The 20,869-nt window shown below is 57.7% G+C and overlaps 9 protein-coding genes across 9 annotated transcripts; 4 read left to right on the forward strand and 5 right to left on the reverse strand.

The window, feature by feature from the left end:
* Positions 1-127: 127 nt before the first annotated feature.
* On the forward strand, positions 128-3,158 carry TRAVEDRAFT_45715 (uncharacterized protein; the record flags this gene model as incomplete). Its single annotated transcript, XM_008038114.1, has 18 exons — positions 128-313; positions 367-474; positions 533-578; positions 628-665; positions 719-730; positions 790-970; positions 1,022-1,085; positions 1,142-1,234; positions 1,282-1,357; positions 1,414-1,481; positions 1,541-1,667; positions 1,726-1,870; positions 1,928-2,034; positions 2,079-2,224; positions 2,283-2,424; positions 2,491-2,664; positions 2,730-2,814; positions 2,887-3,158. 18 exons carry the CDS (start codon positions 128-130, stop codon positions 3,156-3,158), a joined length of 2,070 nt encoding a protein of 689 aa, XP_008036305.1.
* A 234-nt stretch (positions 3,159-3,392) lies between these two features.
* On the reverse strand, positions 3,393-4,871 carry TRAVEDRAFT_118395 (FAD/NAD-P-binding domain-containing protein; the record flags this gene model as incomplete). The annotated part of the gene is made up of 3 exons (XM_008038588.1): positions 3,393-4,244; positions 4,303-4,641; positions 4,701-4,871. The coding sequence occupies 3 exons, from the start codon at positions 4,869-4,871 to the stop codon at positions 3,393-3,395; spliced, it is 1,362 nt and encodes a 453-aa protein (XP_008036779.1).
* Positions 4,872-5,613: 742 nt separating this feature from the next.
* TRAVEDRAFT_28032 (uncharacterized protein) lies at positions 5,614-7,417 on the reverse strand. Its single transcript, XM_008037917.1, has 6 exons — positions 7,018-7,417; positions 6,615-6,959; positions 6,255-6,562; positions 6,021-6,197; positions 5,749-5,959; positions 5,614-5,685 (listed from the first exon to the last, which is right to left on the reverse strand). The coding sequence occupies exons 3-4, from the start codon at positions 6,338-6,340 to the stop codon at positions 6,080-6,082; spliced, it is 204 nt and encodes a 67-aa protein (XP_008036108.1). The 5' UTR covers positions 6,341-6,562; positions 6,615-6,959; positions 7,018-7,417; the 3' UTR covers positions 5,614-5,685; positions 5,749-5,959; positions 6,021-6,079.
* A 57-nt stretch (positions 7,418-7,474) lies between these two features.
* Positions 7,475-9,184, reverse strand: TRAVEDRAFT_57709 (FAD/NAD-P-binding domain-containing protein; the record flags this gene model as incomplete). Its single annotated transcript, XM_008038275.1, has 3 exons — positions 7,475-8,402; positions 8,461-8,799; positions 9,014-9,184. 3 exons carry the CDS (start codon positions 9,182-9,184, stop codon positions 7,551-7,553), a joined length of 1,362 nt encoding a protein of 453 aa, XP_008036466.1. The 3' UTR covers positions 7,475-7,550.
* Positions 9,185-9,568: 384 nt separating this feature from the next.
* TRAVEDRAFT_165276 (methionine aminopeptidase) lies at positions 9,569-11,645 on the forward strand. Its single transcript, XM_008038589.1, has 12 exons — positions 9,569-9,681; positions 9,738-9,791; positions 9,896-9,969; positions 10,025-10,144; positions 10,228-10,316; positions 10,442-10,593; positions 10,658-10,731; positions 10,800-10,820; positions 10,874-11,021; positions 11,077-11,233; positions 11,303-11,403; positions 11,465-11,645. The coding sequence occupies exons 1-12, from the start codon at positions 9,596-9,598 to the stop codon at positions 11,523-11,525; spliced, it is 1,137 nt and encodes a 378-aa protein (XP_008036780.1). The 5' UTR covers positions 9,569-9,595; the 3' UTR covers positions 11,526-11,645.
* A 172-nt stretch (positions 11,646-11,817) lies between these two features.
* On the reverse strand, positions 11,818-13,878 carry TRAVEDRAFT_120173 (dicarbixylic amino acid permease; the record flags this gene model as incomplete). Its single annotated transcript, XM_008038590.1, has 8 exons — positions 11,818-12,059; positions 12,113-12,237; positions 12,291-12,612; positions 12,666-12,723; positions 12,780-13,201; positions 13,332-13,420; positions 13,480-13,715; positions 13,774-13,878. The coding sequence occupies 8 exons, from the start codon at positions 13,876-13,878 to the stop codon at positions 11,818-11,820; spliced, it is 1,599 nt and encodes a 532-aa protein (XP_008036781.1).
* Positions 13,879-14,318: 440 nt separating this feature from the next.
* On the reverse strand, positions 14,319-15,828 carry TRAVEDRAFT_145877 (ClpP/crotonase; the record flags this gene model as incomplete). Its single annotated transcript, XM_008038591.1, has 10 exons — positions 14,319-14,782; positions 14,839-14,920; positions 14,981-15,025; positions 15,082-15,153; positions 15,205-15,216; positions 15,279-15,330; positions 15,382-15,475; positions 15,534-15,555; positions 15,607-15,678; positions 15,738-15,828. 10 exons carry the CDS (start codon positions 15,826-15,828, stop codon positions 14,527-14,529), a joined length of 798 nt encoding a protein of 265 aa, XP_008036782.1. The 3' UTR covers positions 14,319-14,526.
* Positions 15,829-16,136: 308 nt separating this feature from the next.
* Positions 16,137-17,663, forward strand: TRAVEDRAFT_28035 (rab geranylgeranyltransferase). The gene is made up of 8 exons (XM_008037918.1): positions 16,137-16,319; positions 16,370-16,523; positions 16,582-16,698; positions 16,757-16,972; positions 17,032-17,165; positions 17,220-17,318; positions 17,373-17,448; positions 17,503-17,663. The coding sequence occupies exons 1-8, from the start codon at positions 16,263-16,265 to the stop codon at positions 17,628-17,630; spliced, it is 981 nt and encodes a 326-aa protein (XP_008036109.1). The 5' UTR covers positions 16,137-16,262; the 3' UTR covers positions 17,631-17,663.
* Positions 17,664-18,037: 374 nt separating this feature from the next.
* On the forward strand, positions 18,038-20,866 carry TRAVEDRAFT_165288 (uncharacterized protein). Its single transcript, XM_008038592.1, has 8 exons — positions 18,038-18,240; positions 18,297-18,449; positions 18,515-18,691; positions 18,738-18,941; positions 18,999-19,574; positions 19,636-19,908; positions 19,970-20,296; positions 20,352-20,866. The coding sequence occupies exons 1-8, from the start codon at positions 18,102-18,104 to the stop codon at positions 20,720-20,722; spliced, it is 2,220 nt and encodes a 739-aa protein (XP_008036783.1). The 5' UTR covers positions 18,038-18,101; the 3' UTR covers positions 20,723-20,866.
* Positions 20,867-20,869: the final 3 nt, after the last annotated feature.

Below are 20,869 nucleotides of genomic sequence, written 5' to 3' on the forward strand. Positions count from 1 at the left end.
GCGCCACTCCGCCGTCTCTTTCTCTCTCGATCTGCCATGCACTCGACTCTGAGTCTCTGAACCGCGGCTTCGGACTAGTGGTGTACACTCGCTGATCTCTGCCAAATACTTGTCCTACTTGTCTGGAATGGCCCCGCCTCCTGTACCACCAAACACAGTCCCATCCACAGCGCGCCCAAGCCATGTCCTCAGGCCTCACCACATCCTGATTCTGTGGATTCTCAGGGCTGGGCTCCATCCTCTCGAAGAAAATGAATTGCCGGAGAAGTTCGTTCTGGCATTGCATCGCATTCTTCTGGACGAAATCGCCGAGGTACGCCTCCTGTCCGCGTCTTTGTATTAACTTATGGAATCAGTGGGCCCTAGGTCAAGCTGCCGAGGTCGTACCGAGACATAATCGAGGACATCAACAAGGTAGCGCGTCCCATGCCCGAATTTTACGTCCAAGAACTGGTTCGTGACCTAAATACGCTAGTGAGTGAATCGAGTTTTCGGCGCAGCTTCACAGACGAATGTGGCCGCACGTACACAGGCACACGCATTACAGACACCGGACCAACTTTCCGATTTCATGAAAAGTGAGTTGTACTAGACAGAGGGGCCAAGCGATGCCTTAACACTTTGTAGCTATTCTGGATATGTATATGGACACAGACGAAGATGAAGTACGTTTTCGTCTTCACTTCGCGGAGTTCGACACGTATTAACACACCTCCAGGCTGCTAGATTCGTGAGTTAAGCTCGATGTGGTTCATTATGCATTGGAAAACATCCTTGACCCATCTTTAGAGCCGTCGATCACTCTTTGGTTACTTCTGTCACCGCTGCTTCATCAGCTTCAAGAAGTTATCGATATCTGGTGTTGCTCGACTTCACCGGGACTTCCTGGCGTGGCTCAATTTCAAGGCAGATGCGAGGTTTATCACGCCTCCTGGCTACGCGCCCATCCGAAAGGACATCATCACCAACGGTAAGTCGTCTGAGCAAGCAGCCGGGATCATAGTTCCGAATCGTGCACTAGATTATCAAGTGTTCAAGACGAAGTACGACAAGAGGGAATACGCAACGGCTGAGACTTACGCGCTGTAAGCTACTGACCTAGCTATGTGTATCGGTACAGCGTTTTGACTTCCGGGATTAGCTTCATGCAGGGTGTGATTACTGGAGACAGCAATATTGCAAATGAGGGCCTTCGAAGATTCTTTGAACAAAAATTCCACGAAGGCAGTGATTCGTAAGTCAAGAACGCCTTTCTTATCCACGACGCTAAAGCTTCTGCAGAGGGCTCCGACAGCACGCTATGCTCAACCTTGCGCGCATGTACTACCTCCGCCGCGAGACGGTCGCGTGCAGAAAAGTACAGTTCTTGTACCTTTAAATATCCTTATTTGCCCACTTATAGCTCCCACTCAGACCCTTGAAGAGGCAGTCACGACTGCCCGCACCGCAGGTGATAACGCAACCTTGCAGCATTGTACCAGGTAGGTTCTTAGTCTCGCACATCCCTTGGCGGAATATTCAACGTAAACCGTTTGCGAAGCCTGCTCCATCGCCTACCCATCCTCCCTACTGAGCGCGGAAAGAAGCCGATCATCAACGAGATCCAGCCGCAAATGCACCCCCTGGAGATTTTGCATGATGCGAAGAAGCTCCTTATTGTCGAGCATGTAGGTGTCCTCGGTTTGGACGCTCGCCACTTCAAATTTGACACTTCCTTGTCATTAGCAACAACCCCTGACTGCAGCGTATGAGAAGGTTATGCAAGCTATCGGGCTGTACGACCACTACATCGATGTGCAGGGAGGGCTGTTCACAGAATCTGAACAATACGCCCAGCATGCCGTTCAAAGCCTCATCTGGAATTTCTTCGGTAGGACGGATCACCCTGTCTCCGTCAGTTCGCTGCACTAACTCATAATGCCTTTAGGCTGCTCAAAGCTTGCCCGTGTCGAAGAAGACATTGTGATTGCTTTCACCGAATACGGCAGCGAAGACAACACTCGGCTCACTGTCCAGCTGAATCGGGCGTACGATGTGGGTCTCACTGTCCAGTCCGATATTTTTGACGCATCCGACAGTATTTCCAGAAAGCACGGCAGGGAAAGTACGAATCAGCCATCGCGGGTCTGCTCGAGCCCGATGTTTGGCGCGGCCTGCACATCACCGACTACAACCTCTGGGCGGGCGAGATCTGGCACATTTTCGCGCTCCGCGCAAGCCGGAGGTACGTCTCTCTAACACGTCTCCAGTCTCTCCCTCGTCTTATGCCACGCGACGCCCAGGGGCCAGCTGCGCCAACTGCGCGAATACCTCGTCCCCCGGCGTCCCGACATCGAATACGCCGCGCGCGACTACCAGTGGTCGAAGGACCATCCGATCGGCTCGCTCATTCGTGACCCCCTGCATGACGTGCTCATGATGCGCGTGCGTACACCCGGCATCGTCTTCTCTCTCTGCCGCTTTGCTGACCTCGCCTGACGCCCCGAGCAGCGCGCGGACCATGTCCACACATCTGTCGACCAGCTGCTGACCGCGCTCTGGCACGCCGAGTACCAGGGCCGGTACGCGCTCTACCGCACCGCCGTCGTGCTTCTGGCGGACGTTGGTCTTGAGTTTGGAATGTCGAAGTGGTCGCGCCGCATACTCGACGAAGTCATGCCCCAGGTACCGCCCGCCCCACCCACAGTTCGCGCTCAAATGAATTTCATTGACATCGGCCGCGTGTGCAGATCATGAGCGAGAACGACCAGGAGCAAAAGGGCTTCGCATTGTTTACTCTTGCGCGCTGTGTCATCGCCGCGGGCGACTCTTCTCGTGCGTCTCTCCATATACCCCTCCTCTCGCCTCTCGATCGCCAGTGCTCACGCTCTATCGTCCTGCCTACAGAGGAGGCACTGGCGGAGTCTATCCGCTACCTCGAGGAGGCGGAGCAGTGTTTCGGCGCGCTCGACATGTTCGTCGCGCAGATGGACGTGCAGTTCATGCTCTCCGTCGTGCACCACAATCTGGGCGCGGAGGCGCAACGGGACGAGGTGGCGCAGAGGCACGAGGAGACCCGCGTGAAGCGGGAGGAGGCGCATGCGTGCGTCGTCGAGGGTTGGATCGAGGAGACGTGGTCGCTCGTGGCGGACGTTGGCATCGCGATCGCGTCCCGGTGAGACTCGTGTGGGTATATCGCGACTTACCGGCACAGTGCGTGCCCTACATCAAGCGATTGCGGACCGGAGCATGTATTACTAGTCAAGACAACATTATAAATACTGTACGATACATGTACGCATAGAGATACGGAAACGAGAGCGGGGTGCGGGGTCCAAGGTCCAACAGTACAGACATACCGATACGCGATTCATTCCTGCCGGGTTCTAACCCAAACGCAAGCTCACGCACCCTCACGGGTTGCCCAACCCGCTCAAGTTATACGCTCCCCGCGTCCTAAACCACGCGAACGAGGTCATGATCCGGAGGAAGGTGTTCCGGAGCCAGACGACGTTCACGGGGATAATTCCTAACACCCACTTGGTCTTGCTCCGGATCATGATCATCTTCTGCAGACCCTTCACCATTCGGATGACCGTCTCCGCGCGCCCGTGCCGCTCCTCCGCCCACTGCCGCAGCGGCGCCTCGACGTCTCCCGGTTTTCCAGACGCCGCAGCGCGCACGTATTCGGCGAGAACAGCTCCAAGCTTGATCGCGTCGCGAATGCCGAGGTTCATGCCCTGCCCGCCCATCGGAGGGTGAATGTGCGCCGCGTCTCCGAGGAGCAGCACCGGTCCGCCCCCGCGCGCCAGCCCGCCTGTCGGGGTAGCACCGCTGGGGAGGTGCGCGAAGAACGTGTCCGCAATAGACGAGCGCGTGCGGAAGCGGCTCGACCACGCCACCTGCTTGACGACGACGCGAGGCGCACCGGGTGGGAGAGCGCCATTCGGGCCCCACGCGTCGCAGAGCTGTTGGAGATAGGTGGCGTCGGGGGCATGCGGGGGCACACCTAGTGCTGCAGGTATAGCGCAACCGACACGATACACCGCTTCTCCTTCGGGGACGCTTGGGTACGGCTGCCCAGGGAGCGCGATGAAGAGGAAGGCGTTGTCGGCGCTGGCGGTGAGGCTGATGATATCCGTGGGCCAAGGGGGCGGGTTCTCGAGCGTGACGTCGGCGGTGACCATCTGCGTGAGGAGGTTTGTTTTCTCATCGTTAGACTCGCCTTCGGGGTCAGCCCAGCCTATCTTTGCGTGCTCGCGGACCTAGTACGGGCGGTTGATAAGTCGCACAGGCGGTTAGTTTGAGTTGAGTTGTACGCACGATAGAGTGGGAGCCGTCTGCGCCTATGACACAGCGCGCGCGCAGTACGTGTCCGTCATCGAATGTGACGTCCGTGAACTTGGGGTCGCTCACGTTCGGTTTGAGGTCGACGACCGTGTACGGCCTGAGGACAGAGATCCCGCGGTCGTGTACGGCTTCCCCGATAATTTGCTCGGTGATGTGTTGCGGAATGGCGATCATGAACGGGTACTTGGTGTGCTTTCCTAGAGAGCTGAAAGACGCGGTCTCGAGGACATGGCCTTCTGTCCTAATGACGGTCGCGCGTAACTTTCTGCTCGCTTGGAGGACCGCCTCGGCACAGTCGATCTTCTCGAGTGCCTGTAAACCGTAGAGTGAGCACCATGTTTGGGCAAGTAAGACTGCAAATGGGTATGCACCTCAAGTGTTGCTGCATGGACCGCCAATGCGCGAGAGCCGTTATCGCCTGAAAGAAGGCTGTCGACGACAACGAAGTCGGTGAAGCCCTGCTTGTGCAGCGAGAGGGCGAGGCAAAGGCCTGTTGGACCTGCGCCTACGATGAGAATCTCTGTGCTCTCAGGCAGGGACATGTTGATGAGGTTGGAGGGGGATGAAGAGGGAGGCAGGACGGCGCTACGCATGCTTAAATAGGTCCTTGGCGCGTCTGCGGTCGGTGGGAAGTAGCTACGACAGCATAGTACATCGGGATGGTTGTGGAAGGTCTCTTGCTAGTTGAGAATATGACGAGATCCAGATGATCTCATTGCAAAGCGCGAGGTCACGGCATTTCCAGGCAGCGGTGCCAATTTACCTGCAGTGCATGACTCATGAGTTATATCCATCCATACCGACCACTTTTTAGCAAGTCCGAGCGCAGGAATTAGGGGTGCGCGAAGGGAGGGTACACCCTCGTCTCGTAAACTTGGCACTCGATGAGCTGACACTAGGTGTGGGATGTGATTACCATGCTTGGGCGTGTCGGTGGCCTGTTAGCTGACTCACAATTCGTGGCCATGCATGTCTGCCGTCGTGATGATAGATCGAGACACATACTCGGGGTGAGGGAGAGTGTACGAGGCGAGAGACTGGTTCGTCGTGGAGGCAGAACAACTCGGGCCGGGAAGATCGGGTCTTCCTGAAGGATCGCGCGGCCCGCCGATGTTCAGATAAGCGCCTATCTCGCAGAGTGCGTCGTTCGCTCAGGCTTCGTCCTCCTCCTGGTTGTGTTGACGGCCGGCCCCTCTCCACTGCCCTTTCTATTCTATCGCTGCAGAGTCTCAACCGATGGAGGGAGACTCCCGCGCACGCTCAAGGTTGGATCAAAACCCGGAGCGCCCGCGATGGGCACGAGCACGGCGCGTTCGCGTCTGAGACGTACCTGCGGCAGCTATGCAATTGCGCGTGGTACGTACCATTATTGTCCTACGTTCTAAATGCTCGAGCAGCTGACTGATCTGGGCTTTGCAGATGGCAAAGTTGGCATTACTGGCCGCGCGGGCGGATGACGATATTCTAACTCACTTGCCGGCCCCTCTTGCAACGTTAGAGGGCTCCCGTATATATATCGTGTACTGCGGCCGAGCAGGACGTTGCCAGACGGTGGCGCGGGACTTTGAAGTTTCGCTGCGACGTCTCAAGAGGCGCCCGCGGACATCTGGAAGAGCGAAATCGCCTTGCGGTTAGTGCAACCGCGATTCGCTACCGCCGGATCGTTTGCTCACCTTTTACTGCGTCCATAGTGTGCACTCCAGCCATTCAAGGTGGCAAGGTGACTCCCTCAAAGCCAGTGTACCCTTTCTTATCGGAGGTGCTCTCGGATGGCGGGGAGGAGTCCCTGAAGCAGTCTGCGTTCCGAGCGCGCGTTTCCATGTGGCGCGCTCGCGTTGGACCTGGCGACTAAGCAGGAACGAGCCAGAGTACGTACCTGTGCTTTTTGCGCTTCTAACGTTCCCGCTGATTAGGCGGGTATGCAGATAGTGCGCTCGGCGCTGACGTCGGGAGAGGGAGTCACGACGGCAGCTAGCAAAAGGGCAGTGAAATCGCCGGCAAAGTGCGCCATAGAGCAGAGCAGAACCGCGACGCGTCGACTTCCGACTCCTCGACGTCCGAGTCAGGCTGCGTATGAATAGGCGTCCATCCCGCTCGACCGCGCTCAGGAGTCAGCCACGGTCGCTGCAGGGACCAGAACTCTTCTGTGCCTCTCGTGCACGCGTTACCGTCCGCGCGGGAGCTCATTCCGGGAGGGTGTTGGACTGCGAGGCTCTCAGACGCGTTTCAACAGGTGAGTAATATGTCTGCTCAGTGTCTATCTGTTAACGTCAGTGTCCGCGCAGTGTACCAGCATCGACAGCTGTCTTAAACACAACAGACTCATTCATGGAGCTCTTCAACCGCCCCTTTCCCGTGCACTCAGGCTAACCGGCAAAAAACAGCGCGCGCCCTCCCACAGCCGCTACACGGGGCGCCCGCGTAGCGAATGCCCCCATCTCCGGACCACGCTCGATAGATGCGGACGAACTACTCCTTGCAGGCGGCGGCGGACTTAGTCCCGGCAGTGCTACCGGGTCGGCGAAGTCCCGCTCACCTCGAACTCCCACGCGTGTGGGAGGCACTCCCAAGACAGATACGTAAAGTCCGTGGTAGGAAACGCGCCATGAAGGCGAACGACTGCGGAGGTGGTACGTACCGTTTCCGTCCCTGGCCCTGCAGGTCCTGGTTAACTTTCCGGGTTGGCAGATGGCGGATTCCATGTCGAGGGAACGAGGAGGGTATCACGTCGCTGAGAGAGGTACACAGAGCAAATCGGACGCAGAAGGACGGTTGCGGTGGAGGAAGGACGGCGGCGGCGCGAGACTTTGCAGTTCTGAGTGGTGCCATATTAGGCGCCCGTGTCTCTCCCCGAGGCTCCACCTCCATACCTCACTATACGGCCCCTACAGCGCCTACTAGTCCCCAGAATTCACGCAGAGTCCGTCAATCCATCTGGGAGATCTGAGCCATGCCGCAAGATACCCGCGCAAGCGAGATCCCCTCCGTGCAGGGCACAGTCCGCGTCGCCACGGAGCCCATGTCCCGCCGCCTCGCGCACCGCGCACCGCCACTCGCACACGCCAGCCTGTCTCCTTCGCAACGAAATCATTATAGATAATATACGATACATGTACGCATAGAGATACGGGAGCGAGAGCGGGGTGTGGGGTCCAAGGTCCAACCGTACAAACATACCGATGCGCAATTCCTTCCTGCCAAGTTCCAACCCAAACGTAAGCTCACGGGTTGCCCAACCCGCTCACGTTGTACGCCCCCCGCGTCCTAAACCACGCGAACGAGGTCATGATCCGCAGAAACGTGTTCCGGAGCCACACAACGTTTACAGGGATGACTCCCAGCACCCACTTGGTCTTGCTCCGGATCATAATCATCTTCTGCAGACCCTTCACCATCCGGATGACGGTCTCCGCGCGCCCGTGCCGCTCCTCCGCCCACTGCCGGAGCGGCGCCTCGACATCGCCCGCCTTTCCGGACGCCACGGCGCGCACGTACTCGGCGAGAACAGCTCCAAGCTTGATCGCGTCGCGAATGCCGAGGTTCATACCCTGCCCGCCCATCGGAGGGTGAATGTGCGCCGCGTCTCCGAGGAGTAGCACCGGTCCGCCCCCGCGCACCAGCTCGCCCGTCGGGGTAGCGCCGCTGGGGAGGTGCGTGAAGAACGTGTCCGCGATGGACGAGCGCGTGCGGAAGCGGCTCGACCACGCCACCTGCTTGACGACGACGCGAGGCGCACCGGGTGGGAGCGCGCCATTCGGGCCCCACGCGTCGCAGAGCTGCTGAAGATATGCGGCGTCGGGCGCATGAGGGGGCACGCCGAGCGAGGCGGGAATAGCGCAGCCGACGCGATAGACGGCCTCTCCTTCGGGGACGCTGGGGTACGGTCGGCCGGGGAGCACGATGAAGAGGAAGCCGTTGTCAGAGCTGGCGGTGAGGCTCACGATGTCCGTGGGCCACGGCGGGGGGTTCTCGAGCGTGACGTCGGCGATGACCATCTGCGTGAGGAGGTTTGTTTTTTCATCGTTGGGCTCGGCGTCGGGGTCAGCCCAGCCTATCTTTGCGTGCTCGCGGACCTAGTGCGAGCGGTTGATAAGTCGCGCAGGCGGTGAGTTTGAGTTATGTTGTACGCACGACAGAGTGGGAGCCGTCTGCGCCTACGACGCACCGTGCGCGCAGTACGTGGCCGTCATCGAATGTGACGTCAGCGAACTTGGGGTTGCTCGCGTTCGGTTTGAGGTCCACGACCTTGTGCGGCCTGAAGACAGAAATTCCGCGGGCGGTTACAGCCTCTCCGATAATTTGCTCGGTGATGTGTTGCGGAATGGCGATCATGAATGGGTACTTGGTGTGCTTCCCCAGAGAACTGAAGGACGCGGTCTCGAGGACGTGGCCTTCTGTCCTGATGACGGTCGCGCGTAGCTTTCTGCTCGCTTGGAGGACCGCCTCGGCACAGTCGATCTTCTCGAGTGCCTGTAAACCATAGAGTGAGTACCTAAGCTCGTCTGAGTGGAGCCGAAAAAAACTGCCTCGCACATGTCCATACTCACTAGGTACGTCGAGTTTCTTTTCTCGACATACCGAGTGAGCTCAAACCATAGTGTGATAAGAATAATGTGGTATCCGGTCCGCTGTTCTGTGGCAAAAGTTGCGCAGAACAACCCATGTAGAGTGGGGGCTTTCTCACCTCAATAGTTGCTGCATGGACCGCCAATGCACGTGAGCCGTTATCGCCTGGAAGAAGGCTGTCGACGACAACGAAGTCGGTGAAGCCCTGCTTGTGCAGCGAGAGGGCGAGGCAAAGGCCTGTCGGACCTGCGCCTACGATGAGAATCTCCGTGTTCTGAGGCAGGGACATGTTGATGAGGATGGAAGGGAATGAAGAGGCAGGCAGGACGACACTAAGCCCACTTAAATAGATCCTCGACGTGCCTGCGGTCGGTGGGAAGTAGCTATTACAGCATCCGTCGGGATGATTGTGGATAGCCTCCTGTCAGTTGAGATACGACGAGATGCATATGCATGCATGCTGATCTCAGCATTGCGAAGCATGATAGATCGCAGGCCAACACGAGCCATGGTGAGACTCTGGGAGAGCGTTTGACCGTCGCTGAAGAGGAGGAGAGCAACTTGCCAAGGTCGCGCCCCGGGCTTGCTAGTGATGGGAGCACAGCCATCAGAGGCGATCGCTAATAGGCGCCCATGCAATATTCCTGTCCTGTGCCTTCCTCCGACCGCTCTCCGACTTCCTCCTCCGACATTTCCAGGCATGAGCACGGTCACCATCGCTTGCCAGTCCTCGACCTGCCCGAACGGTCACCCGCCATCCCGTCTGGAATGTCCGACGTGCAACAAGTCAGTCTGGCTTTCGCCACCAATACGCACATTCGGGCTCACACATGGTCTACCAGGCTCGGGATAAAGGGATCCTTCTTCTGCGGCCAGGACTGCTTCAAGGCAAACTGTGAGCGGAACTTGTCACCTAGCGATTCGCTTGCCCTCTTACGCTCTCGTAGGGGTAACTATGCCGAGCAATGGCCATGCACTCTCCCCTGACCTCGACTTTTTAGAAAACCCACAAGATCATCCATGACATCGCCACTCCTCGCCAGCCTCTCCTGGATGATCCCAACATCAACAAAGGTGTGTTTCTACACCATCCGAAAGACCGCAATACCTGAACATAGCTCGCATTCAGACGGGACTTTCAATCCCTTCGGCGCCTACAAATTCACCGGTACCATGCGCCCCGTCTACCCTCTCTCCCCTAAGCGTCCTGTACCGGAGCATATCCCTAGGCCAGAGTACGCCGAAGACGGTACGCTCAAGCGCATCCTCCGCGCCGTTCCTTATGCAATGTAAGCATTTCGCTCACCCCGCCACCCATCATCCTTTCCGCAGGCTACCCGGCGACCGAGAGCAGACGCGCCGGCCAACCTCCCCGATGCCTTTCCCCCGAGGAGCAGGACAAAATGCGCGTTGCATGCCGGGTGAGTATCTCTTTCCGCCTCCGCGAGACGTTCCGCTCTCAAGCGCGCCCGCCCCATCAGCACCCGCATCTGACCAATGCTCTATCCCCCCTCTTCCGTCTGCGCGCTTTCTTGTGCGTGTGTAGCTCGCCCGCGAGGTTCTTGACATAGCTGCCGCGGCCGTTCGCCCGGGCATCACTACGGATGAGATCGACGCGATTGTGCACCAAGCCACCATCGACCGCGACTCGTACCCATCCCCGCTTAACTATCGCAACTACCCCAAGTCCGTGTGCACGTACGTCCAGCTGAGTCTGCCATATCTCTAGATACCAGTTTCTTACCAAGTTTATTGCATCCAGGTCCGTCAATGAGGTCATTTGCCACGGTATCCCCGACAAGCGCAAATTGCAGGAGGGCGATATCATCAACATCGGTGAGATTTCACTGCGGGGCCGTACTGTTTGGCATTTCGGTACTCATACACGCCCCACCACCATGCAGATGTGTCGCTTTACAAGGATGGTTAGTGCCTGTGGCGTCTTCCCTCCTCGCACGGTAGCTGATTAGCCATGTAGGCTTCCATGCGGATCTGAACGAGACGTACCCTGTCGGCCGCGTCGATGAGGACTCGCAGCGCGTTATGCGTGCCGCCCGCAAGTCCCTGGACGCCTCAATCAAGCTCTGCAAGCCCGGCGCGCTCTTCCGCGACCTCGGCAGGACCATGTACGTTCCTGTTTTCTGTGTGCCCTATGGAAGACGCACGCTGACGCGTCCATAGCGAGCCCATCGCGCGCGCCCACGGCTGCTCCGTCGTCCGCACGTACTGCGGTCACGGTATCAACGATCTGTTCCATTGCTCGCCGAACGTGCCGCATTACGCAAAGAACAAGGCCGTTGGGACCATGAAGCCCGGCATGTGCTTTACCATTGAGCCCGTGCGTGTCCTCCAGTTTCATCCTATGATAATGCCGAACGACGGCTGATGATGCGTGTGCGTGCGGCAGATGGTCAACCTCGGCCACTGGGACCTCGAGCACTGGCCGGACGACTGGACGTCTGTCACGATTGACGGCAAGCGCAGCGCGCAGTTCGAGGAGACGCTCCTGTAAGTCGTTATTTGCTGCTTACGGATATCTATTTCGCCTGTGCTGACTGGAACCCTACAGGATCACCGACACCGGCGTCGAGATCCTCACGGCTGGCAAGCCCCGAGAAGACCTACTATGATGCCCGATGCCCGATGAATAGCTGAATTGACGGTTCACCACGCTGTGTCATAGGTTGGTGTCTGTATTGGTGTTCGCTGTGTCCTGTAGAACATATAAAATGGGAATCACTATCTACAGCATTGAGAGGAGTGGCATCGATAAGGATGCGCGTTGAGACTGTGTGCCTCTGCCTTCCTACTCAAGCGATACTCGCGAGCCATTAGTTTGGAGTTTCAACGGTAAATATCCTGTAACAGTAGCAGAGGGTACATCATACAACCTCATTACAAACAAGCACTAATAATCACACCCTACAGGTCCTCCCAGATCTTCTGCCAGCGCGTCCGCGGCCCCCGCGCCTCCTGCTCCTTGTTGAAGCGCTCCTCCTCCTCGTCGATCTCCCGCTTGCCCGTGATGAGGTCCACCTTATCGGACGGGATGAGCGATGTGCGGTAGTAGAACTTGTATCCGCAGTAGAACAGGATGAACACCGGGATGCCGATGTACGAGGTCACGAAGGTGTCCTTCGTGAAGGGTATAAACGTATCGAAACCTGTCAACGATGTCAGTCGCATTCGATGGATGGAGTAGAAGGACAGAACGTACCCTTGAACAGGGTGATGATCCCGGTGGCGACGAGGGCAAACCAAGAACCCCACGGCTGGAAGGGCGCCTTGTACGGCAGGTCATCGCGGGACATGCCCTGTGCTTTTAGAGCTTTCATGAAGCGACTGAAGCAGGTGGTCAGTCTATATGCCGCGGACAGTCGACATTCAAAACTTACATATGCGTGTAACAGATACACATCCACGTGATCGCGCCAAACGTCGACACCAAGTTCACGAACCAGCCGAACACCTTCGCGCTGCTGGACGAGACGTTGAGGAAGACGAGGCCGCAGAAGCACGTGCAGAAGATCAACGCCGGGTAGGGAACACCCATGCGGTTGACCCGCGCGAAGAGCTTCGGTGCGTGGCCCTGGACGGCGAGACCGTACAGGGTACGTGTGCCGATGTACAGATCCGAGTTCGCAGCGCTGAGCACGAACAGCAGGATCGCGGCGTTGATGATATGGTTCAGAACCTTGATCCCAGCAAGCGTCGTCGCTGCAACCACGTTCAGCACTCTGCGTTCGAGACCGTGATCCGACGGCACTCACCGACAACGAAGGGGGACGCGGCCGCACCAGCCTTGGACTTGTTGGCGATGAAGAGCGACTGCAGAAGCACACGTTAGCCGTTAAGCGAAGCGAACAAGGTTGCGCGCGACCGACCTGGTTGGTGCTGGGAACAATGAGGCCGATCACGAAGACGCCTCCGACGTAAAAGATGAGGATACGGAAGAACGTCCTCCGGATGGCGATCGGGATGTTCTTGCGCGGGGCCTGCGCCTCGCCTACCGTGACACCGATGAGCTCCGTGCCGATGTACGCGAAGAGCGCGTTCGTGAGGGTGCTCCAGAAGCCGAGGAAGATCGACAGGCTCTCCTCGTGCACCGTGGACAGGAGGTAGTGACCCATGGGCCCGTCGGGGTGCTCCCAGTACCGGAAGCCGATGCGGTCGTGCCTCGGGTTTCCGCCGAGGTCGATGATGATGCCCATGAGCAGCAGGCCGATGAGCGTGATGACCTTGATGCTGCTGAACCAGAACTCCAGCTCGCCGAACACGCGGACACCGAGCAAGTTGACGAAGAAGACTAGAGTAGTATTAGTGTCGGCACGCGACCGAAAAAAGTGCGGGGAACTCACTGAACGCGATGAAAATAACTAGAGAACGTTCCGAGCGTCAGCGGCGTGCATCAAACTCTCTAAGCGCGATTCACGTACCCATCCAAATGGCTATGTGCACCTTCCGGGTCCAGTATTGGATAACCACACCGGCCGCATTGATGTTGTTTGGCGTGACAATAACGTACCTGTCAATTTTACAGTTAGCATGCAGTCTACAGATCCGAGAAACGTCAGGAAAGCTTACTTCATAACATAGTTCCAGCCGAGACCGAAGCCGAATGCGGGGTCGACGAAGCGAGTCGCGTAGCCGGGGAAACCCTTCTTGTGCGGCAGGTACGCACACATCTCGCCGAGAGCAACCATGACGAGGTAGCACACGAATCCAACGAAGGAGTAGCCCAAAAGGATTCCGAGAGGGCCTCCGCGGACAAGCGCAGTACCCGAACCGATAATAAGACCAGTACCGATCGCACCACCAAGCTGCAATCCGTTCTGTAAGTACATCGGTATTCCGGGTGCAATGCAGAGCGAGACGTACCGCGATCATGGAAATCTGGCGAGCAGAGAGGTCTCGATGCAGACTCTCCCTCTCCTCCGGCTCGACCAGGGCCTCGTTGGCCACATAGTAGTTTGAGCCCTTCATGGCGTCGCCTGAAGACACCGAGGCGTCAAACTCGTGCTTCTCAGCACCCTTCTCCTCGAAAGACATCGTCGTGTCGTGGATTTGCGTCCGTGTAGTCGGCTAGGTGCAGTGGAAGCCGAGCAGGACAGACGGAGAGGCCAGAGGGAGCAAGGCGGCTGGACGGAGAGCGCTGCATTCCGGAGGGACTTATAGCACATCGCCGACCCCGCAGGAAAATGATTGGACAGGCCATCAATCGCGTAAGAAGATGCGAAGATTCCGCCAAGCATCGGGCCCCTGGCCTGCCAAGGGGCGGAAACAAGCGCTGCGATACGTGAGTCGCGCATCCGCGTCAGCCCGCAACAAAATAATCCGTGCCTGCACCTACACTCGGCAAAGCGATCTCCACCAAGTCTCGTTCCCTCGCTCGCTCTCTCCATGTTGCTTGATGAATGTCCTGGAGAAATACAAGAAATATGAATTCGGGGACCTGTACAGTTGTCTGCAAAATAATCTGCAGTGCGCGGACAGCGGGAGCTTATATGCTCCGGACAAACACAGCCTGTTATACATACACCCATCCTCATCGCGATCGAGCGACGGAAGAGGGGGCGAGATACATGATCGAGATCTGCTGTAACATGGGCCGACGCTGGGGCTCGGTCGCGCTCACAGCTTGTGCCTCAGCTCCTTCCGCGCGATCCTCTCAAACCGCGCGCTAGGGACGCCCGACGCGAACCGCTCCGCCTGCGCGTAGCTCTCGCGCATGTTCACCGCGTCGAAGCTATGCTGGTCGTTCAGCCCGGCCTTCACGAGCCTCTTCACGCCCAGGAGCGCGGTGGGCTCCAAGCCGTCCATGTCCGCAAGAACGAGCTGGCGGACTGCGGCATGGAACTCCGGGACCGGCTGCTCAGGAAAGATTTTGCTTGGCAATAGGTTCAGCTCGGGGCGTCCGCCGATAAGCATGGCGTCACCACGTACTTGATAAAGCCACAATCGAGCAGCTCCTGTGCGTCCTTCTTCTTGCCCCAGATGAGCACCTCGTTCGCCTTGGCGGCACCCACTGCGAGGGAGCGAAAGATTAAGAACGGCACACGACCCTGACTTGGGACGCTACACGTACTTCTGTTACGGAACGTCACACTGGAACCTGCCTCGGCGATGATCCCTGTGGGTCCTCATCGTTAGAGCGATCACCCACATTGGGAAAGTTGGTGGGCTCACCGAGGAAAGTAAAGGGTACCGAGAGCCATGCGTTAGGTAACGCGTATATGAAGTCAAAGTGTCCCAAGAACGCTGAGTAGAGAAGTTAGAGCCTGCGGTCTTCAATCAATAGTGTGCACTAACCTGCTGAGATTCCTGCAGGCGGACGACATCAACACGAAAGAATGCCAGACCGATGTGCGCTCGAGGAAACGCACCCATTACAGGGCCGTTCAGAGCAGCCACCAAAATCTTGCTGTGAGTGTACAACTGATGGTCTATGAACTTGGCGTGCTAAGACATCCCGACTCTGACACTCACCGCATTGCTGACATCTGTATTGACAGGGACTATGCCTTTCGTGAAGGCCTCGCGCGTCGTCTTGACCGTCATCCTATCTGTGACACTGGTCCCGCTGCATTCAAGGATGAGTGATGGTTCCTGGAGCAGAACTAGAGGCGTCTGAGACATACGCGGAGAACCATCTTCCGTTTGCTATCTCGATGTAAGGAACAGTTCATTATACGCCAGGAACACCAGAGTTACCTTGCCAGACGGTCACAAGGACGTCGTCCCGCTTATCTACATCTCGTAGAGCGACAGCGAATGCATCGTAGTCTGGCAATCACCATCATTAGCGTGTTTCTTATGCCACCACCGCAAGACGTGTCACTCACCCTCCCGGGTGATGGCGTTTAGTGTCTTGGGGGAGTTAAAGGTGATAGTAGCAATGCCCTGGGAGACATCAAGCAGGACGCGGTTAGACATTGTGGGGAGTGCGGGGGGCGTGGTGGGAGAGCAAGAACAGGGGCGTTCAGTTGATGCAAGCGAGTAGCGTAGGCTTATATATGTCAGTTGCGCTCTGTGAGCATCGCGGCGCTAGTACTAGCGATGTAGATGCCGGCTAGTGCACTAGTTCATCCGAGGGATTGTGGGTGTACTTGGAACATTCAGATCGCCTGCGCGAGGTCAAGTGGACGTATTAACGAACGCGTGGGCGCTCGGGTGCGCGGGTTCCCCGGTGGACCGGCGCGATCGCTTCGTGCCGCCGTCGGTCGATCAGCTGTGCACCTCTCTCGTTCGCCACCAGGACACTCGTAAACTCGGAGTACCGAAGACGCAACAAGTACTGTCAGAGTAGATAAACCAATCTCGGGCCAGAACGTACAACGTGAAATAATCTAGGTGCACTTGCAAACATCATGGGATCGACTTTAGATATTCCTTTGCACGTCAAGTACATCCAGTCCCTCGGCGAGGTACGCAGTCGTTCCCACCTGTTGATCCCCAGCTGAACTCCTCCTTCTAGAACAAAGATGACCTCGTCTACCATCTCACCGCGCACTTGCGTATGAACGCGATATACTGGGGTCTGACCGCGCTCTGCGTTATGAAGCAGAAGGATGCGCTCAACAGAGACGAGATGATCGAGTTCGTCATGAGCTGCTGGGACGACGAGGCAGGTCAGGTTTATTCTCGTATTCATTAGCGGACAGACGATGCTAACGCCTAAATGTACAGGCGCGTTCGGCGCGCATCCCGACCACGATGCACACCTCCTGTCCACGCTAAGCGCGATCCAAGTGTTGACGATGCAGGACGCGCTAGAACGAGTGGACATTCCTCGTGTCGTCAAGTGTGCGTGTCCACCCCCACAGATGACGATCAGACGCATCCAGCTGATGCATGACGGCAGACATCCTATCCCTCCAACAGCCTTCCGGGGTATTCGCCGGAGATGCCTTCGGCGAGGTAGACACCCGCTTTCTGTGCTGCGCAGTGCTCGCACTCTCTCTTCTCGGACACCTGCATGAGCTGGACGTCGACAAAACGGTGGGATATATCCGGCGCTGTAGGAACTTCGACGGCGGCTTTGGCGCCCGAGAAGGTGCAGAAAGCCACGCCGCGCAAGGTACATCAGAATCGGCTAGCTAAAGCTTCCCAGTAGGCTGACGTGACCCACCTTACCAGTGTTCGTGTGTGTCGCTGCCCTTGCCGTCCTGGATCGGCTGGACGAGATCGACCAGGACTCGCTTGGGTGGTGGCTTGCCGAGCGGCAACTCCCCAACGGCGGCTTGAATGGTCGGCCAGAGAAGCTCGAAGACGTATGCTGCCTTTTGTGTTGCACGTAACGTTCTTGTGCTAAGCGGCTGCTCCAGGTTTGCTACAGTTTCTGGGTGCTTTCTGCGATGTCGATTCTGAACAAGATTCCATGGATCAACGCCGAAAAGCTGACGACATTCATCCTTTCTGCACAGGTAGGTGGTACGGTAGTAGTATTACGGGTTGGTAATGACTGATACTGGCTGCAGGATCTCGAGCATGGTGGTATTGCAGACAGGCCAGGAGATCAGCCCGATGTCTTCCACACAAATTTCGGTGTCGCAGGTAGCTGTCATAGGTGCCTCAGCATTCTGTCCGGTTGATCATTCCTTTCTGCAGGCCTGTCTCTACTCGGATACCCAGGACTGGACGATCTGGATCCCGTCTACTGCATGCCGGCCAGTTTGATTGAGTCGAAGGGGCTACGGAAGGGCTGGACGGCCCTTCCACGGAGAGAAACTGTTTGACATGCACTCCAATGACAACAACGTTAATTCGCACACCGCGGGCCAGTACTGTACTACGTATACTAGAGTTTGTGTGGCTGAGCGCAGTCCGCCTTTTGCGCTTCCTCTCCGCGACACCCCTCATCAACGACTACGCGCGCTGGGAGCTCCTCAGGCTCTCTTCGAGGAGTCGCTCAACGTCAGGATTGCGTACGAAGGAGTCCGGACGAAGCGGAGTGGGGTCGGGCCGTGCCAAGACGCCGGTGTTATCTGGGCCGCACGTGGGAGAGGGAGTGCGCGATCTGGATCCGGCGTGTTGCGTTGAGTGAACTCTTTCGCCGGCGCAGGAGTGTTTGTTCACGACCGCGGCTCAAGTTTAGCTTAAAGCTTCTCAATCTACTCTGGTCCCTCTCTCCCACCCCCATCAGCCCCCTCGGAGGCCCCTCTCCGTCCACCTTGTCTGGGAAGATCCTCTTGATCTAGCTGTGAAACATGAGCGGAAGCGCGGCCCTCGAATCAGCATCCAAGCTTGGCGACCTGCTTGCGCAGCTGCCTCTCAACCAGCCCAATCAATGGTCCGACATTGAGCTCACCGCCCAGAGTCTCGCGAATGATCTGCGTAGCAAGAACGGTTCGCTGCACCCCGTCTGCTCTCTTGCTTGTTCCATGCCGACACACGCTACACAGTTGAACAGCAGACTGCACTCGGACAGACCCTGTTGCCTCAGACTCTCACTTCGCTGCTGAAGGGCGCCATCAACACGAAGGATGCGGGCCCGGCATGCAAGCCCGCCATCTTTGAACTGCTGCGCGTAGCCGCAAACATCTGCATGGACCATGGTACGTAAAGCAGTCCTGTATTTGATGGTGTCTGGTACCGACCGTCTGGATACGCCGCACCGCAGACAACAACCGAGGCGTCTTGCTCGATGCTGGGTTCCCGCAAACTGTCATTAGCTTGCTGGAAAGCTATGCTGAAACGGTCAAACCCGCTCAGCGCGAGGCACTCTCCATATCTATACCCGATCTCAAAGTTGTCAAGACCGCCATCGGATTCTTGCTAAATGCTAGCGTAGGCTATGGTATGTGCCGTGGAACGCTGCGTGTCGTCCATACTCACCAGAATAGATGCTGTCAAGGACCGCTTGGTTGCTCTGGAGGCTGCCATGACTATTCTGAAGCTATCTACGGCTATATACCCCCTTGGCTCGTGGCAGCTAGACTCGACACAAGAAAGCTCAGAGGAATTCAACGAGGCTTGGTCTCTACGGAGCACTCTGGCCTCTTGGTCATGGCGAGCTATAGAGGAAATCACTGGCGACGAGGACAACCGTGAGTACTCCCTGAAATCATCCGCCGAACGAACGTCCGCCCACCTAGCGCTTCCAGAGCAACCTCGGCTAGTATTTGGACCCGACGCCCTACCATTGCTGGTCTCGCAGTTGCGCGCATTCCTTCCACCGTACCCCGAGCTCCCCGCCATATTCTCTAGTCCAGCTTCTCGCCGCAGTCTCGTCCAGACTGACTTCGACATCTACGAGCAGGTCTGCGGTCTGATCGAGTCACTATGTCTGGATGTGGAAGACGTCCGGCTCTCTCTGGCGCGCGGTTTGACGTTCCCTGACGGAGAGCACGGTGGCGTTGCATGTTTGTCAGAGCTCCTGACGTTCGTGGAAAAGGGCGACTATCCGCCCCACTGGGCCTCGGAGTCGTCGGGTGAGCGCGCGAACAAGGAAAAGGGCTTTGACGTCGGCAAGGGCGCCCTCGTCAAGGCCATCGTGGAGGTGGCTGGTGAGGAGAAGAACACCGACACGCTCTGGGACGACTCCGAGACAGACACGCCGGGTGGCGTGTTCGTCAGCAGGATGGTGGAGTGGATCCGCACGCACAAGAGCCTCAAGGAGGGCAACCGCGACGACCTGATCATTTGCGCCACCCTCAGCCTCGGAAACATATGCCGGCGAGGTGTGCCCCCACATCTGCGCTCCGGTCCGAAGTCTAAAACTCTGACCCGTCATTCGCACAGACGCGCATTCCACCGCGATCGTGAAGCAGCCCATTTCGCTCGCGCCCGACCTTGCGGCGCTGCTGGAGCCCGAAATCGACGTCAAGGTGAAGCACGGCGTGATCGGGCTGCTGAAGCACCTCGCACAGTCGCAGGGAAATAGGGCCGCACTTGGGCAGGCGGCCATCATAGAGCGACTCGCGACGTCGCAAATATGGAGCGAGAGGGCAGACATGGTGGAGATCATACAGGTTGCAGCCATTGGCGTTGCGAAACACATGTGCAACGGCGACAGTGAGCATGGCTTTGGCTTCCCGGCTCCGCGGCCGTCGCTGATCTGAGACACCCCGTTTAGTCGACAACACGTTCTCGCTCGTCCTCCCGGCCGAGGAGAGCTCCCCATTGAATCAGATACTGCAGCTCGTCAATCGATCGGACTCTATTGCTGTCAAGAGCGAGGGCACGCGCGTGCTCGTGAACGCAGTCAAGTCCTTGTGGTCGACCGATCCGAAGACGCTCGACGAGGGCAAAGTAAAGAAGCGAGAGGACGCTATGAAGGCCATCGTGACGGAGCCGTGCGTGTCCGCACTAGCGCGGTTGATCGGCAGGAGCAAACGGTATCCGACGCTCATCAACGAGGGCGTGGTCGCGCTGTCCTTGGTCAGCACGCACCCGAATGGAGGTGCGCTGAGCCCTTCGTCTGCGTGCAGCGATCAGCACTCACGCTCATTTCGCAGGCACGCTCGTACTGGACTCTCTTCTCAACCCACTGCCGACCGAGGCGATCCGGTCGACGTCCCAGCCGCTCTCCGCCGTCTCGGCCTCGGAGGGTTCGCCGGTAGTGGGGCCTCGGCGCGCGCTGGACATGCTCACCAACCTGCTGCGCGACAGCAGCACCAATGTGCCCGCAGAAGTGCGCTCGAACGTATGCGCGCTGCTCGGGCATCTGGGCCGGAAAGGCGTCGTCGCAGAAAGCAGGGCTACTGATCTGCAGCGGATGAAGGACGGCACCCGGGAGCTCCTTGAGGGCCTGGCCCATGACAGCGAGGTGCCAGGCAACCCGAAGGTCGTTGCCGCGGCGAAGCGGGCGCTGGAGGCATGGGCGTAGGTGCTGCTGTGCGTGTTCGGGAGAGCCTCGGACGTCGGTGTAGCGTGTTCGCAGAAATCTGACAACTGTACTAGCAATCTTGTATCTCGGGTGTATTTCTTGGATCCTGTGGCTCGCTGTCGAATGTATGTGCTTGCTCTGCTATAT

Source organism: Trametes versicolor, assembly GCF_000271585.1.
Source record: "Trametes versicolor FP-101664 SS1 unplaced genomic scaffold TRAVEscaffold_4, whole genome shotgun sequence".
Classification (NCBI taxonomy): domain Eukaryota; kingdom Fungi; phylum Basidiomycota; class Agaricomycetes; order Polyporales; family Polyporaceae; genus Trametes; species Trametes versicolor.

Coding starts and splice junctions, on each gene's coding strand:
- TRAVEDRAFT_28035 (XM_008037918.1), top strand. CDS start 16,263: ATGGGATCGACTTTAGATATTCCTTTGCACGTCAAGTACATCCAGTCC. Junction 16,699..16,756: donor CATTCCTCGTGTCGTCAAGT/GTGCGTGTCCAC, acceptor GCATGACGGCAG/ACATCCTATCCCTCCAACAG. Junction 17,166..17,219: donor GGCCAGAGAAGCTCGAAGAC/GTATGCTGCCTT, acceptor CGGCTGCTCCAG/GTTTGCTACAGTTTCTGGGT.
- TRAVEDRAFT_165276 (XM_008038589.1), top strand. CDS start 9,596: ATGAGCACGGTCACCATCGCTTGCCAGTCCTCGACCTGCCCGAACGGT. Junction 9,682..9,737: donor GAATGTCCGACGTGCAACAA/GTCAGTCTGGCT, acceptor ATGGTCTACCAG/GCTCGGGATAAAGGGATCCT. Junction 9,792..9,895: donor GACTGCTTCAAGGCAAACTG/TGAGCGGAACTT, acceptor CTCGACTTTTTA/GAAAACCCACAAGATCATCC.
- TRAVEDRAFT_165288 (XM_008038592.1), top strand. CDS start 18,102: ATGAGCGGAAGCGCGGCCCTCGAATCAGCATCCAAGCTTGGCGACCTG. Junction 18,241..18,296: donor TGATCTGCGTAGCAAGAACG/GTTCGCTGCACC, acceptor CACGCTACACAG/TTGAACAGCAGACTGCACTC. Junction 19,909..19,969: donor ACACATGTGCAACGGCGACA/GTGAGCATGGCT, acceptor CACCCCGTTTAG/TCGACAACACGTTCTCGCTC.
- TRAVEDRAFT_28032 (XM_008037917.1), bottom strand. CDS start 6,340: ATGGCGCACTTTGCCGGCGATTTCACTGCCCTTTTGCTAGCTGCCGTC. Junction 6,198..6,254: donor GTCAGCGCCGAGCGCACTAT/CTGCATACCCGC, acceptor ACAGGTACGTAC/TCTGGCTCGTTCCTGCTTAG.